The sequence below is a fragment of the Osmerus mordax genome, chromosome 10, assembly GCF_038355195.1.
Source record: "Osmerus mordax isolate fOsmMor3 chromosome 10, fOsmMor3.pri, whole genome shotgun sequence".
Classification (NCBI taxonomy): Eukaryota; Metazoa; Chordata; class Actinopteri; order Osmeriformes; family Osmeridae; genus Osmerus; species Osmerus mordax.
This window is the reverse complement of record NC_090059.1, coordinates 16,503,088-16,515,985: the sequence shown is the minus strand read 5'-3', so window position 1 is coordinate 16,515,985 and position 12,898 is coordinate 16,503,088. Positions and strand designations below refer to the sequence as shown.

The 12,898-nt window shown below is 47.2% G+C and overlaps 1 protein-coding gene across 1 annotated transcript in view; it reads right to left on the bottom strand.

Moving 5' to 3' along the window:
- Positions 1-12,898, bottom strand: part of rhbdl1 (rhomboid, veinlet-like 1 (Drosophila)) — a 33,906-nt gene that overhangs the window by 2,033 nt on the left and 18,975 nt on the right. Inside the window, 1 exon segment of the mRNA XM_067245361.1 lies at positions 1,559-1,659. Coding sequence (XP_067101462.1) covers positions 1,559-1,659 — 101 coding nt within the window.

Genomic DNA, 12,898 nt, shown 5'->3' with positions numbered 1-12,898 from the left:
CTAAGGCATACACCAGGGGCGTAGCCAGAAAAATATTTTGGGCTAGACCTAGAAAAATATGGATAGGCATCTTTTTAGTTTTTTTTTTACTAATTTACTTTGTGATGTGCACCCGGTGCATAATTTTTCGGAGATATTTTCGTTTTTGGGTAGGCCTTAGAACAAATTGGGTAGGCCTATGCCTACCCAGGCCTACCCGTGGCTACGCCTCTGGCGTACGCACACACTCACTTTCTCCTGCAAAAACACTCACATGAAGCCTGGCAGCGGCGCAGATAAAATGGGGAATTCATTTCAACCTGGTTGAGTAGATAACACTATGTTTCCCATGAAAAATGAGTCTGACTGTAAAGTAAAGTATCTGCTCAGGTCCCTCAGAGAGGGACAGGGAGGCAGGCTACGCAGCTAATGGAACTGAAGAGATACTCCCCAGACAAAACCTGCAGATTAAAAACTGTTTGTCGATAAAGCTTCATGACAGTCAAAAGCGATGGTTTGCTGAGGGTGTTTTGTCCAGGAAGCCATTCTTCAAACTAAAAATCTAAACTCGCCAGAGCAGAAGGAGAACATGCTTTTGAAAAACAACGACACAAAGAGCACGAAAAAAAGAACGTGTCTTTGGGTTTGTCACAAGCGTACGTCAACGTTGGGGATGCTTGCTTTTGGGCCAGTTGATCCATTCTGATTCATATGTTAACTGGCATCTCCTTTGGCCTTAGAGAAGGTCTATGCTAGTGACAATGATTCATCAGATCTCACACAGGACTGAATCTTCTTGACAGAATGTGTTGAGACATTTCATATTCAAACCTGCTAACCAAGGCACTCAAACACACTTGCACACACAGACACATTTTCTCACAAACACACACGCATGCATGAATTTTCGCACAACATGTACACATGCGTAGTGTGTGATCGCACATCTTGTATTTTGGATGTGCAGACATTTCACAGACCAATTTCTCAGGGAGTATTGAAGGACATTTTCTCAGCTTGTACTATCCCTGTGTGGATTGAAATGTTGCACTTCTAAACAAGACAGCAACATGAGACTAAAGAGGATGGCTGTGTATAACAGCTCCAAAGGGATGTAAAGAGAGAAGAATGACAATAGTCTGAACAATGTTTGAAACTGAAAAGGTGTGGTTCCATAGCCTCAGTCAGAATCTTAACTTGAGTTACCCACTCATCTGCTACTAAAGCTTTTTTTTGTCGACACATCATGTTGAGGTCATGGAGGTCTTGGAATTTTCCATGGCTCTCTTCCAAAGAGTGCTTGTTAGCCGGCTATGAAAATCCTTATCTCATCATATCAATATAGACCCATGGCGCTGTGTGGTCTTTCAACCAAACCACATCCCACTCACACCTGCTGAGGTTCGAAAAGTGTTTCTCTGAACGTAGCGAGAGAGGAAATAAAACCAGAAGGACTGTAGGATGAAGCGTAGTAGCTCCGTCTCTGAGGGGACGGCTCTGACATTGCGTCCTTCCACTGATACTGTTATCAAGCGTCACAATGGAGGCGATGATGATGATGATGATGGGGACTTGTTACCATGACAACGTTGGCCAGATGCGCCGAGCACAGAGCGTAGACCCCCCCGGAGCCCCCCACCACTGGAGCACGCATGTCTGTGATGGACACCGTCAGGGAACCTGGAGAGAGGAAGAGGAGGGGAGGAGAGAGAGAGACAGGGGGGTTTTAGGACAATAGGCAGAAGAGGAGAGAGAGACATGGAGAGGGGGGGTGTAGAGGAATAAAAAGGAGATAGTGAGCCAGAGAGGGTAGAGGGAAAGAGGGATGAATAGAAAGAAAGAGAGAAAGAAAGAGATATAGAAAACGAGGTGAAAAGAAACGAGTGCAATCCAGGTGCAGGGATTACATCAGAGGAGATTTGTGTGTGTGAGAGAGAGAAACAGAGAGAGAGAGAGGGAGAGAGAGAGAGGGAGAGAGAGAGAAGGAGACAGGGAGAGAGAGGAGACAGGGTTAGACTGGGTTACTCATCACACTGCAGCTTAAGTCACCTTCCTCCAAGCATTTCCGAAAACTCCACAATGACAAGCCTCCAGTCTGTGGGAGTCTAGCGGCGCTGAATCAGCTGACCTTCACATGCTCCCTTTCATATCAAGCTCTCTCTCTCTCTGTTTCTCTCTCTCTGTTTCACTCTCTCTGTTTCACTCTCTCTGTTTCTCTCTCTCTCTGTTTCTCTCTCTCTGTTTCTCTCAGATTTAGATTTAGCCATTTAGCAGACGCTCTTATCCAGAGCGACTTACAGTAAGTACAGGGACATTCTCCCCGAGGCAAGTAGGGTGAAGTGCCTTGCCCAAGGACACGTCATTTTGCACAGCCGGGAATCGAACTGGCAACCTTCAGATTACTAGCCCGCTTCCCTAACCGCTCAGCCACCTGACTCCTTACAGACCCACACACTCCACACTCCCTCTCACACACACACACACACACACACACACACAGAGAAACAAGTAAACACACGTTGTTCAGCACGTTCCCCCACAGCAAACACTGTTCAAACTAAGGTCTTCATCATCATAATCATCATCATCGTCGTCATAAAGCTTGACCTTCCACAGTCATGACTATTATCTCCACATCCCAGACTCCACAGACACCTTCCCACAACACTACCTCCTTACGCCAGAGTGGGCGAGCAAGGATGGCCTATCTACCAAGACTGTCTCTCACTTGTACCAGAGTATTATGATTCATAAATATACTTTCAAAACCATGCATGTTTCTCTCAGCTTCTGTTTGATGAAAGCGAACAGGAAGTCAGATTAATCAAGGAAGAAACTAATCATGTAGGCAATTCCTGAGGCAAATGGTCACGGCAAACTATAAATGATAACTTGGAACTATGTAAGGGGATGAATGTGACAGGGATATATAAAATGAGATACTATAGTTTTCACATAAGAACATCAAGGAGTGTATTCACGAGTAAGGTCTAATCTGGGATATGTATTGAAAGGCTGCATGCCCATTTTAAGAGAGACTGCAGTCATAAAAAGATTGGTACATTGTGGCGACTCTGCTAATACAAATGTCAGCGCTAATGCAAATGATGGCCAGACAAGGAGTTTCCTGAAAAATATATCACTTAATGTGTACTGGTGTGGCATTACATGGTCATTACATTGAGAAGGTGAAGAGCCAATAAACCGCCTTCCCTTTCCTTGAAAAGTTCTCACAGTTTAAGCTCCAACGTGGCTGCAAATAAGAAAGTGGACAGCTTGACCTCAATCAATTGTTTGTCAACATGTTTAACCAAACGTTTCACAGGAAGGATGATAAAACAAAACATAATCTTTTTAATCACAACAAGAGTTTTCTGAAGTTGCCATCTTAGATTTATAATGCATGTTTCATTCATATGGTGGCTGCGAGGGTGTGTTTGTGTGCGTGGCACGCAAACGTATGTGTGTGTGGGAATGCGTTTGCGTGTGGGTGCAACATATGTGTGAGGTGTGTGTGTGTGTCTGTGTGTGTGTTGCAGTGTGGACCAGAGAGAATGAAAAGCTCCTTAAAGAGCACCCTGTCAGCCAATAGCTACAGTGATGATCATGGGATGACAGATGGTAATCGAAGTGTGTTTCCCGAGTCGTTTATCCCCCTCTCTCAGACACTTGCGGGTCTATTTTACATGGATTTATGAGGATCTGAAGGTTCATGAAGTGGATGCTGCAGCTGACTATTTGTAAAGATTCATGGTTTCCCGTTTTAGTGGTTCCAAGACGCAGCAATTACACACTGTGCCTTATGCGTGCTCTGATCTCTTCGAAGCACAGAGAAATTGAATAACATTTTTATATTAACAGCTCTCAGAGGTTTTCATAAAGGTCTACGTAAAATCTTCCAAAATGTAAGACAGTTGACGATTCATTTACTACTTTAGTGCAGAATTTAATGACTGGAAATGTCTTCAAAGACCATCTTCCAAGCAATTTTTCCCAGTTTATTAGAAAGGCTAACAAGCACATCTTCAAACAAGCAAACAGCTGTTCTTCCGGGCTCTGAATTCGCTCTTCAACTCCGGTGGTTCACGCAGTTAAGATGACTGAACTGCCCCAGCAGCCTTCCTGATCTAGCAGCATCAGGGTGGGCTGTCACGACACCACCCCATAGTTAACACCGGGGCTGTGACGTCTCCACACATGGCTGGCACTGATCAGCAATGCGATGTGATTGGACGTTCCAGCTGTGAGAAGGGGAGTGGGGGTTGGGTGTGCGGGGCAGACCCGGAGGTGACAGAGGAAGGAGGGAAGGATCCAAAGGGAGGACAGAAGTGTTCTAGTTGCTTCCCCCCCCCCCTCCTGCTAGCACAGCTTTGGCTAAGGGGCTCTAGATATGAATACTAACCAAGTCTGTCATCTGCTCTCTCCTGCTTGTGGGGGATTTGAGATTTAGGGATATCTCACTCAGCAGGAGCCCAGACGCGAGGTCCCAGATTATTCATTTCCTCACAGAGTTGGCAGTTTGCTGTTCATGCGCAGATATTTTATTGTTCGAAATTCTGGAGGCATCATCAACTTCCCTCTGCTATTCGAGTGTGTGTGTCTGTGGTCTAATACACATGCATGGCATTGTTGAAAGTAAATTATTGTGATATGCAAAGCTTCCCTTGTAAATAAAAAAACCCCAAGGCTTGCATAAATACCTTGAAACCATAATCCCTGAATCAGTGTTCAAAATGGACCTCCTCCTGCAATGCTATCTAATCGAACACGGCACAAAGGAACGGTCAAGCTGCCAAGGAGCCGGCGGAAAAATGTTGCACGTTTCAGCTGCTGGTGAACCTGATTCCACAGCCAGGCCCTCGCAAAACCCTGAGGTGACGTTGATCTGAAACAGCGAGTAAACAGCCAACCTGGCCAGAACGCAGAACACAGCAGAGAAAACATCTCTCTAATCTTGGCACAATATGGCCAAGCATGCCTCTGCAAACACCTCGCAGATTCGTCTGTATGTGGAAACATCTCCTGCCCTGCCACGCATGCGAATGGCTGTTGCTTTTTGGAATGGTCTGGTTCAGTGGAAGAACAGAGATTCAAGCACTTCAGTATCTTGCCGGGCGACATTATTGGCATGGATGGAATAACAGACAGGGACATCGGCTAGAGTGGACTGAAGCAAAAACCTGTTCCTAAAGCGTGTGCAACATGGCCCTGACACAGGTACCGAGGAACTCTTAGCATGCACGACACAGAACATTAATGGGTACAGCAGGCTGTCCTGATGGAACGGTCAATAAGTGAATCAGGAAGGGGCACTTCAAGGACAATGAGTGGTGATTTATTCATGTGATTCACATACTTTGTAGGACTCTCTACAGTCAAATGGCAATCCCGCTCAGTGCTGAAGAATGTCAGTCATTTCGGAGGCTGACAGAGGTCTTTTTGTTTGAATAGGATAACATGCAGTTCTTGTCAGCAGTCCATTTCCAATTATCTCTAATGGTTGTTCGATTCCTTTACAGTTTGACATTCAAAGTGTGTCTGTACCATTGTCTGAACTCCACGAAGGTTCAAGCTCCCAAATAACACCCCTATCAGATTTATTTCATGAATTTCTTAATATTCCCATATCCAAAAAGATGTTAATAATCTTAACTTAAGTGCAGGTGACAAAGCAAATGTGTGTCACACCGCATGATCAATAAAATGTTTCTTCTTAAATCGAGGGGCTCGAAAAGTGTCTTTTAGAGTGAGCGGCTATCGCTATCCTCTAAAAGCATTGTTTTGTTTTGTGTTCAGGTCGCTGTGTCTGAGCACGGTCTCTCTATAGCGATCTATCCGGTATGCATTAAATCTCCTCCCTGCACCCACATGTGCTGCGGTCAGCACTCTCCTGCTCACAACACTACCTCAGCCTCTCCTGGCTAATAAACTAGGAAATGCCTGATCAGATTTATTTACCAAGAACAAATACGGAGGGAGGGAGAGTGTGGAGGAGGGAAGGATGAGAAAGGGAGTGAGTTAGTGGGTGAGAGAGTGAGAGGGCAACATGTTTTACCATTGTACATTCTGTGCTGGAGCTTGTGTTTATGCTTGTGTGAGAGGAGACAGAGACAGACGGAGAGACAGAAGGGAGAGATAGGGAGGGAGAGACAGAACGGAGAGATAGGGAGAGAGAGACAGAACAGAGAGATAGGGAGGGAGGAAGAGAGAGAGCAGAGCAAGAGAGAGAGAGACGAAGACAGAGAAAGAAAGAGGAGAGAAGGAGGTGAAGGTGAAACTTCAAAGGCGGGGGGCAGGTCTGTGTTTCACTGCTGGGTGAAGGGGTTGAACCACAGTCAGACCAATCAGAAGCACTCTGGTGTGTCATCGGCCCAGGTAAAGTGAAGTGACACCGTCTAACAAGACATTAATTAATCAGTCCAGTGTTTGCAGTCAACAGCAAGGTTGGAGGCAAGAGACGTCTCTGGGTGAGCATCTACTTGATCTAAAATCAACACACGCTCCCAGGAACTAAGGGATCGTCCGCTTGATGACAGAAGCTCAAAACACGGTTTTAAATTCCCCTCGGGATGGGCGTGAACAAAAAGAAAAAGCACATCCAAAGCGGTATGCCCACCTAGTCCTTTAGCGTAAAGCTAACCCCTGTGAGGTCAGCGTGGCGTAGTGCGCACGGCTCGCTCTGCAGACGTGGTCCCGTCCCCCCTAACACAGAGCAGAGGTGTGGTGGATGAATAAGGAGAGGCTCCGACCTGATGACAGGACAGGGTCATGCAGGGGTCATGCAGGGGTCATGCAGGGGTCATGCAGGGGTCATGCAGGGGTCATGCAGGAATCCTGTGCCCAGTCCTGTCACTGGGTAGGTGGGGGGGCAGAGAGAAGGTGTCATGCCTGGAGAAGAGCCATCTCTCTCCTTGTCTCCTACCTTATCATCTACTTGATGTAGCTATAACTCCAAAGGTCATTTACTTGAGTGGCGTCCATTTTCAAGTCTCATTTCAACTATAATAGCCCTGTCAGTCTGGGAAAGACTTTGTAGAAAATATGGAACACCTGGGATAGAGATGAAGGCTCTCGTCGGCTGGCAGCCCTTCCCTGTTCTTTCAGGGGCAAAAGGAGATGAAATCTTCCCTTTTTGTGTAATATTTTTTTTTTGGCACGAGGGATGGGATGATCGACAATCATTCCTCGTCCAATCAACCGCGCTTCGTCTCCCCCGCCTCCGCATTGGTGCAGTGCAGAAAGAAGAGATTAGACTCTAGTCCAGAGAATGGCTTGGAAGAACCGTCTGAAGTCCATTTGCTCATCCCCAGAGGACCCCAGTCCTCAAATGTCAGACAGAGAGCCCAGAGGAAACCCAGGAAAGATCAAACGGAAACGAGACGCTGAGATCAGTGCTCGTCCACCTGCGTGTCATCACACGGCGCTGTCATGACACGGTGCCGGAGTGCCGTCAGGAAGCTGACAGGAAGGTCAACAAACATCCTCCCAAAACACAGATGTCAACCACAGCCTCCCTGATCTGCTGTCCTCTACACAGACACACAGACAGACACAGGCACAGACACACACAGGCACAGTCACAGACAGACACAGGCACAGACACACACAGACACACACAGACAGACAGACAGACACAGGCACAGACACACACAGGCACACAGACAGACACAGTCACAGACAGACACAGACAGACACAGACACACACAGACACACACACACAGACACACACAGACACACACACACAGACACACACACACACACACACACACAGACAGACAGACACACAGACACACACAAACAGACACAGACACACACAGACAGACACACAGACACACACAGACACACACACACAGCATCAGAGCCCGTTCCTCCCTCAGCCACAGGCTCTGAGAGGAACAATCAAATTGATCAACTTCGCACTTTGCTAAAACAGTCCAGTCCGCAGACTCCATGCCCTTGGTCCGTACCCAGATTGATTTGGTTTATTCTATCACTTCTGCTCCATCCAAATTTGCGAGGCGGGGAAAAAATATGATAATATTTATGTTTCCCCGGAGCACAGGGTGCCTGAGGGAAAATCAATAGTTCCCCGCAGTCACCTTACCTCACAGCGTCCAAGAGGAAAAGCCTTCTGCACAGCAGCCACCGACACATGACAGATGGCCTAATCACATCTGACCTCTGACCGGCTGTTTGTGTGTAGGTGTGTGTGTGTTTGTGTAATAGATATGGTGAGAGAGGGATAAATTTGAGTGATTAAGTGGTTTAAATGTTTTATGGCTCAAGAGTGTGACTGTCTTGTTGGTAACTTTCTTTGTATGTGTGCATGACCAAATGTTTGACTGTGTGGGAATGTGTGTATGTGGTAAGCTTGAGTAGTTGGTGTATATTTGGATAGTGTGTGTGGTGTTATTGTTACAGTGTGTCTGGATTCCCGTCACGACTGATCTGGTCTTCAGTCACGATTGCTTTCCTGCCAATGGACACAAAAGATGACCTTGGCTAAATACGTCTGATTTCCAAAACATTCCAAACAAAAAGGCCATGATTACTAGTCCTCTGCAGAGGTGCTTTAGAATAACAACCTTGAATTTAATTACACATTCTCATTTAATTAGATCTTAAGGACCTGGATCAGACAGGACCAAACTGAGCTGAGAAAAGACTATCATAGTTGAGGAGCTTACCGTCACAAAATGGCTGTCACACTGTAAACCACAGACAAGCCACTGGTAGTACAATATGTGTCTCTTTCTGTGTGTGAAATTATATTTATGTGTTTGTTTATATTGCGCGTTTTGTGTGTGTGCCCGTGTGTGTCTTCCAGTTAGCTAGTCGGTCAGTGTGTGTGTGTGTGTGTGTGTGTGTGGCTGGCTGAGCAAGGTATGAGCAGGATACCACATGAGGTGGGGTTAACCGAGCACTCTCCCAGCCCAGGGCCTGTGGAGGCAGGCTGGGGTGATTACCATCATCACACCAAGGTCACCCCACCCCCTCATGCCATCCTAGCACCAGGGGACATCTGAGGAGGAGGGTTACCGGGCCACCGGGCCAGACTCCGTAAACCACAGAGCGGCTGGTTTACAATATCAGGAACTGATACTAGAGTAACATTTACATTTAGTCATTTAGCAGACGCTCTTATCCAGAGCGACTTACAGTAAGTACAGGGACATTCCCCCCGAGGCAAGTAGGGTGAAGTGCCTTGCCCAAGGACACAACGTCAGTTGGCATGACCGGGAATCGAACTGGCAACCTTCGGATTACTAGCCCGACTCCCTCACCGCTCAGCCAACTGACTCCCAGTAACATACCACAGAAACCTGGCTCCGGGACCAGAGGTAGCCGATGTTAGGTGAGAGGTAGCCAAGCACCGTCAGAAACAAACAAGCGCAGCGGAAGAACCGAAAGAGCACGAAATCTAATTGTTATTCCGTAGGGCAGAACCGACGCCAAGATAACAGCCATGGAATCCTCTTACTAATTCACCGTGGGCCAAAAAAAACACTGTGCATGTTCCATATTCACATAGCAGGAGTCACGGGGGGGGGAGTCAGGGCTGGAGTTTGAGTCACAGCCTGGAGTCACAGCCCTCCCTGGCACTCTGGGTGATTTATCAAGCCTTCCGTTCAATGCTACTCCTCTCTCCTGTTCTACTCCTATGACTCTCCACCATCTCCCCTCTCCTATCACCCTCCATCACTCACCATCTATCTCTCCCTCCCCCTCCTCTCTCCCTTCCTCTCCTCTCCCCCCCTCCCTCTCCTCTCCCCCCCCTCCCTCTCCCTTCCTCTCCCCCCCCTCCCTCTCCCTTTCCCCCCCCCTCCCTCCCTCTCCTCTCCTCTCCCCCCCCTCCCTCTCCCTTTCCCCCCCTTCCTCTCCTCTCCTCTCCCCCCCTCCCTCTCCCTTTCCCCCCCTCCCTCTCCTCTCCCCCCCCTCCCTCTCCCTTTCCCCCCCCTCCCTCTCCTCTCTCTCCACTCCTTCTGCCCAGATCTTGATTGTGTCAGTAGTTTCCCAGGGCTTGGCTTTCTTCCCTGCCACAGCAGCAGAAGGGGAGAGGGAGTGTGCTGCTCCACTGGGCCTGGGTTTCCCTTCAGCCACGACAGGAAGTCCCAGAACAGACCCACTCTGCAGCCCTCATAGACAATCACACAAACAAGGTGTGACACGGCTGAGCATTCTGGGAGTTGAGGATAGACTTCAGAACTGTGATTCAAACAGAGGCACAGGTTCTCTCTTGCAACGAGTATAAGTTTTTTTTTTCTAAACCATTGCCCTCCATAGAAATTGAAAATCAATGGCTTTTTAGATAGTAGTAATTCTTTCAGGCTTTCCCTTGTTTTTATCACATTGTCGTCTGGATGCCTGGAAGAATGTTACAGAATCAAACCCATTAAAACGGTCCTCGGTGATGGACCGAGTCATTACTACCATGAAGAAGCAGCCTCGAAGGGAGACCATATTTCTATTTATTGTTCAAGTGGATGTATTGATTGGTGAGCTATGGATTTTCCCCAAATTAAAGCAGCCTTCCAAGCCTTGAAGTTGGATAGAATGGCCGTCATGTTTCTACCAAATAGCATCAAGGTTTAATTAGTTTCTCGCTATAGGTTCATAAGCCAAGGTCCACCGCTTTTAATTAAGCAATCAGATCGCCGAGAATGCGCAGAGGCTCCAGTGTAAAGTTGCTAATGGCGGACCAATATGCAGTGACTGGATGTGAAGTATTTGTTCTGCTGACAGCAGCAGTGTAATCCTCACATTCCCAGGAAATAAATGCACCTGATATCCAAGCTCCTAGTCAGTGAACAATCATATTCTTCCTCTTGGCAGTGAAATGCATGTGAAGTTGTTTTCCTGAGCCTGACCCTGGAGGGGCAGGGGGAGGAGAGGAGAGGACCTCTCAGTGACCAGGGCCGTGAAGGTTGCATCCAGAGATGCAGAAGAGGACAAATGAATCAAAGCAAACGTTACAATTGAATTGAACTGAATTCCGTAAAGATTCTTATACGTACATGCGCATAGACAACAACAATACACATATATAGGCATACACACACACACACACCCACACACACACACACACACACAGCAGGTATCTGTGAATGTAACCACAGAGCACGACTAAACCTTGGCAGCTCTGCTGCTTTACAAGAACAACAAAAAAATCCTGATATGATTGAACTCATATGCAAGACGGTACAGAACATGAATATAAACATGAGACAGACTATGAAATGGGGAAGAACAAAATTAAAGTTATTCTTTTTAGTAATCTGGACCCCTGGGCAATTTCATCCACAATCCACAAAATCATCCACAAACATCAGTCGTTGACAGAGGGGAGCGTTCTGGGAAGGGGAACTGAAATTAATCCAAGCAGAGAATGTCACAGGGTTTAGTCCTCACTGAGGTTTGGAGGAACTTGGAGAAGGCACAACCACACACAGACACAACCACACACACACAGAGGCACAACCACACAGACACAACCACACAGAGACACAACCACACACAGACACAACCACACACACACAGAGACACAACCACACACAGACACAACCACACACACACAGAGACACAACCACACACACACAGAGACACAACCACACACACACAGAGACACAACCACACACTACACAGAGACACAACCACACACACAGACACAACCACAACACACACAGAGACACAACCACACACAGACACAAACCACACACAGACACAACCACACACACAGAGACACAACCACACACAGACACAACCACACACACACAGAGACACAACCACACACAGAACACAACCACACACACACAGAGACACAACCACACACAGACACAACCACACACACACAGAGACACAACCACACACAGACACAACCACACACACTACAGAGACACAACCACACACAGACACAACCACACACACACAGAGACACAACCACACACACACAGAGACACAACCACACACAGACACAACCACACACACAACAGAGACACAACCACACACAGACACAACCACACACACACAGAGACACAACCACACACAGACACAACCACACACACACAGAGACACAACCACACACACACAGAGACACAACCACACACAGACACAACCACACACAGACACACACACACAGACACAACCACACACACACAGAGACACAACCACACACACACACAGAGACACAACCACACACAGACACAACCACACACACACAGAGACACAACCACACACAGACACAACCACACACACACAGAGACACAACCACACACACACAGAGACACAACCACGACACACACAGAGACACAACCACACACACACAGAGACACAACCACACACACACAGAGACACAACCACACACACACAGAGACACAACCACACACACACAGAGACACAACCACACACACACAGAGACACAACCACACACACACCAGAGACACAACCACACACAGACACAACCACACACACACAGAGACCACAACCACACACACACAGAGACACAACACACACAGACACAACCACACACACACACAGAGACACAACCACACACAGACACAACCACACACACACAGAGACACAACCACACACAGACACAACCACACACACACAGAGACACAACCACACTACAAAAATTCCAATCCAGAAATAAATTCTGTGATTATTGTTATCATCCAGACACCCACAGTATGTACATAAAAGTTATGAAAGGGGTTGAAATGAAAATTCTAAACACACACTATTAATTAAAACGGCGCTAGACCTTTTAAACTTTGCTGTATCGCAACTGGCATGAAAAGAGTCAGAATTCCTCGGTACAGAGAGACGACAGCGGCCTGAGACGGAGATCCCGTTGGCTCACATTCAGACTCCCGTCTCTCCCTCCGTTTCATGCCCCTCTTTTTACTTTCATGCCAAAACA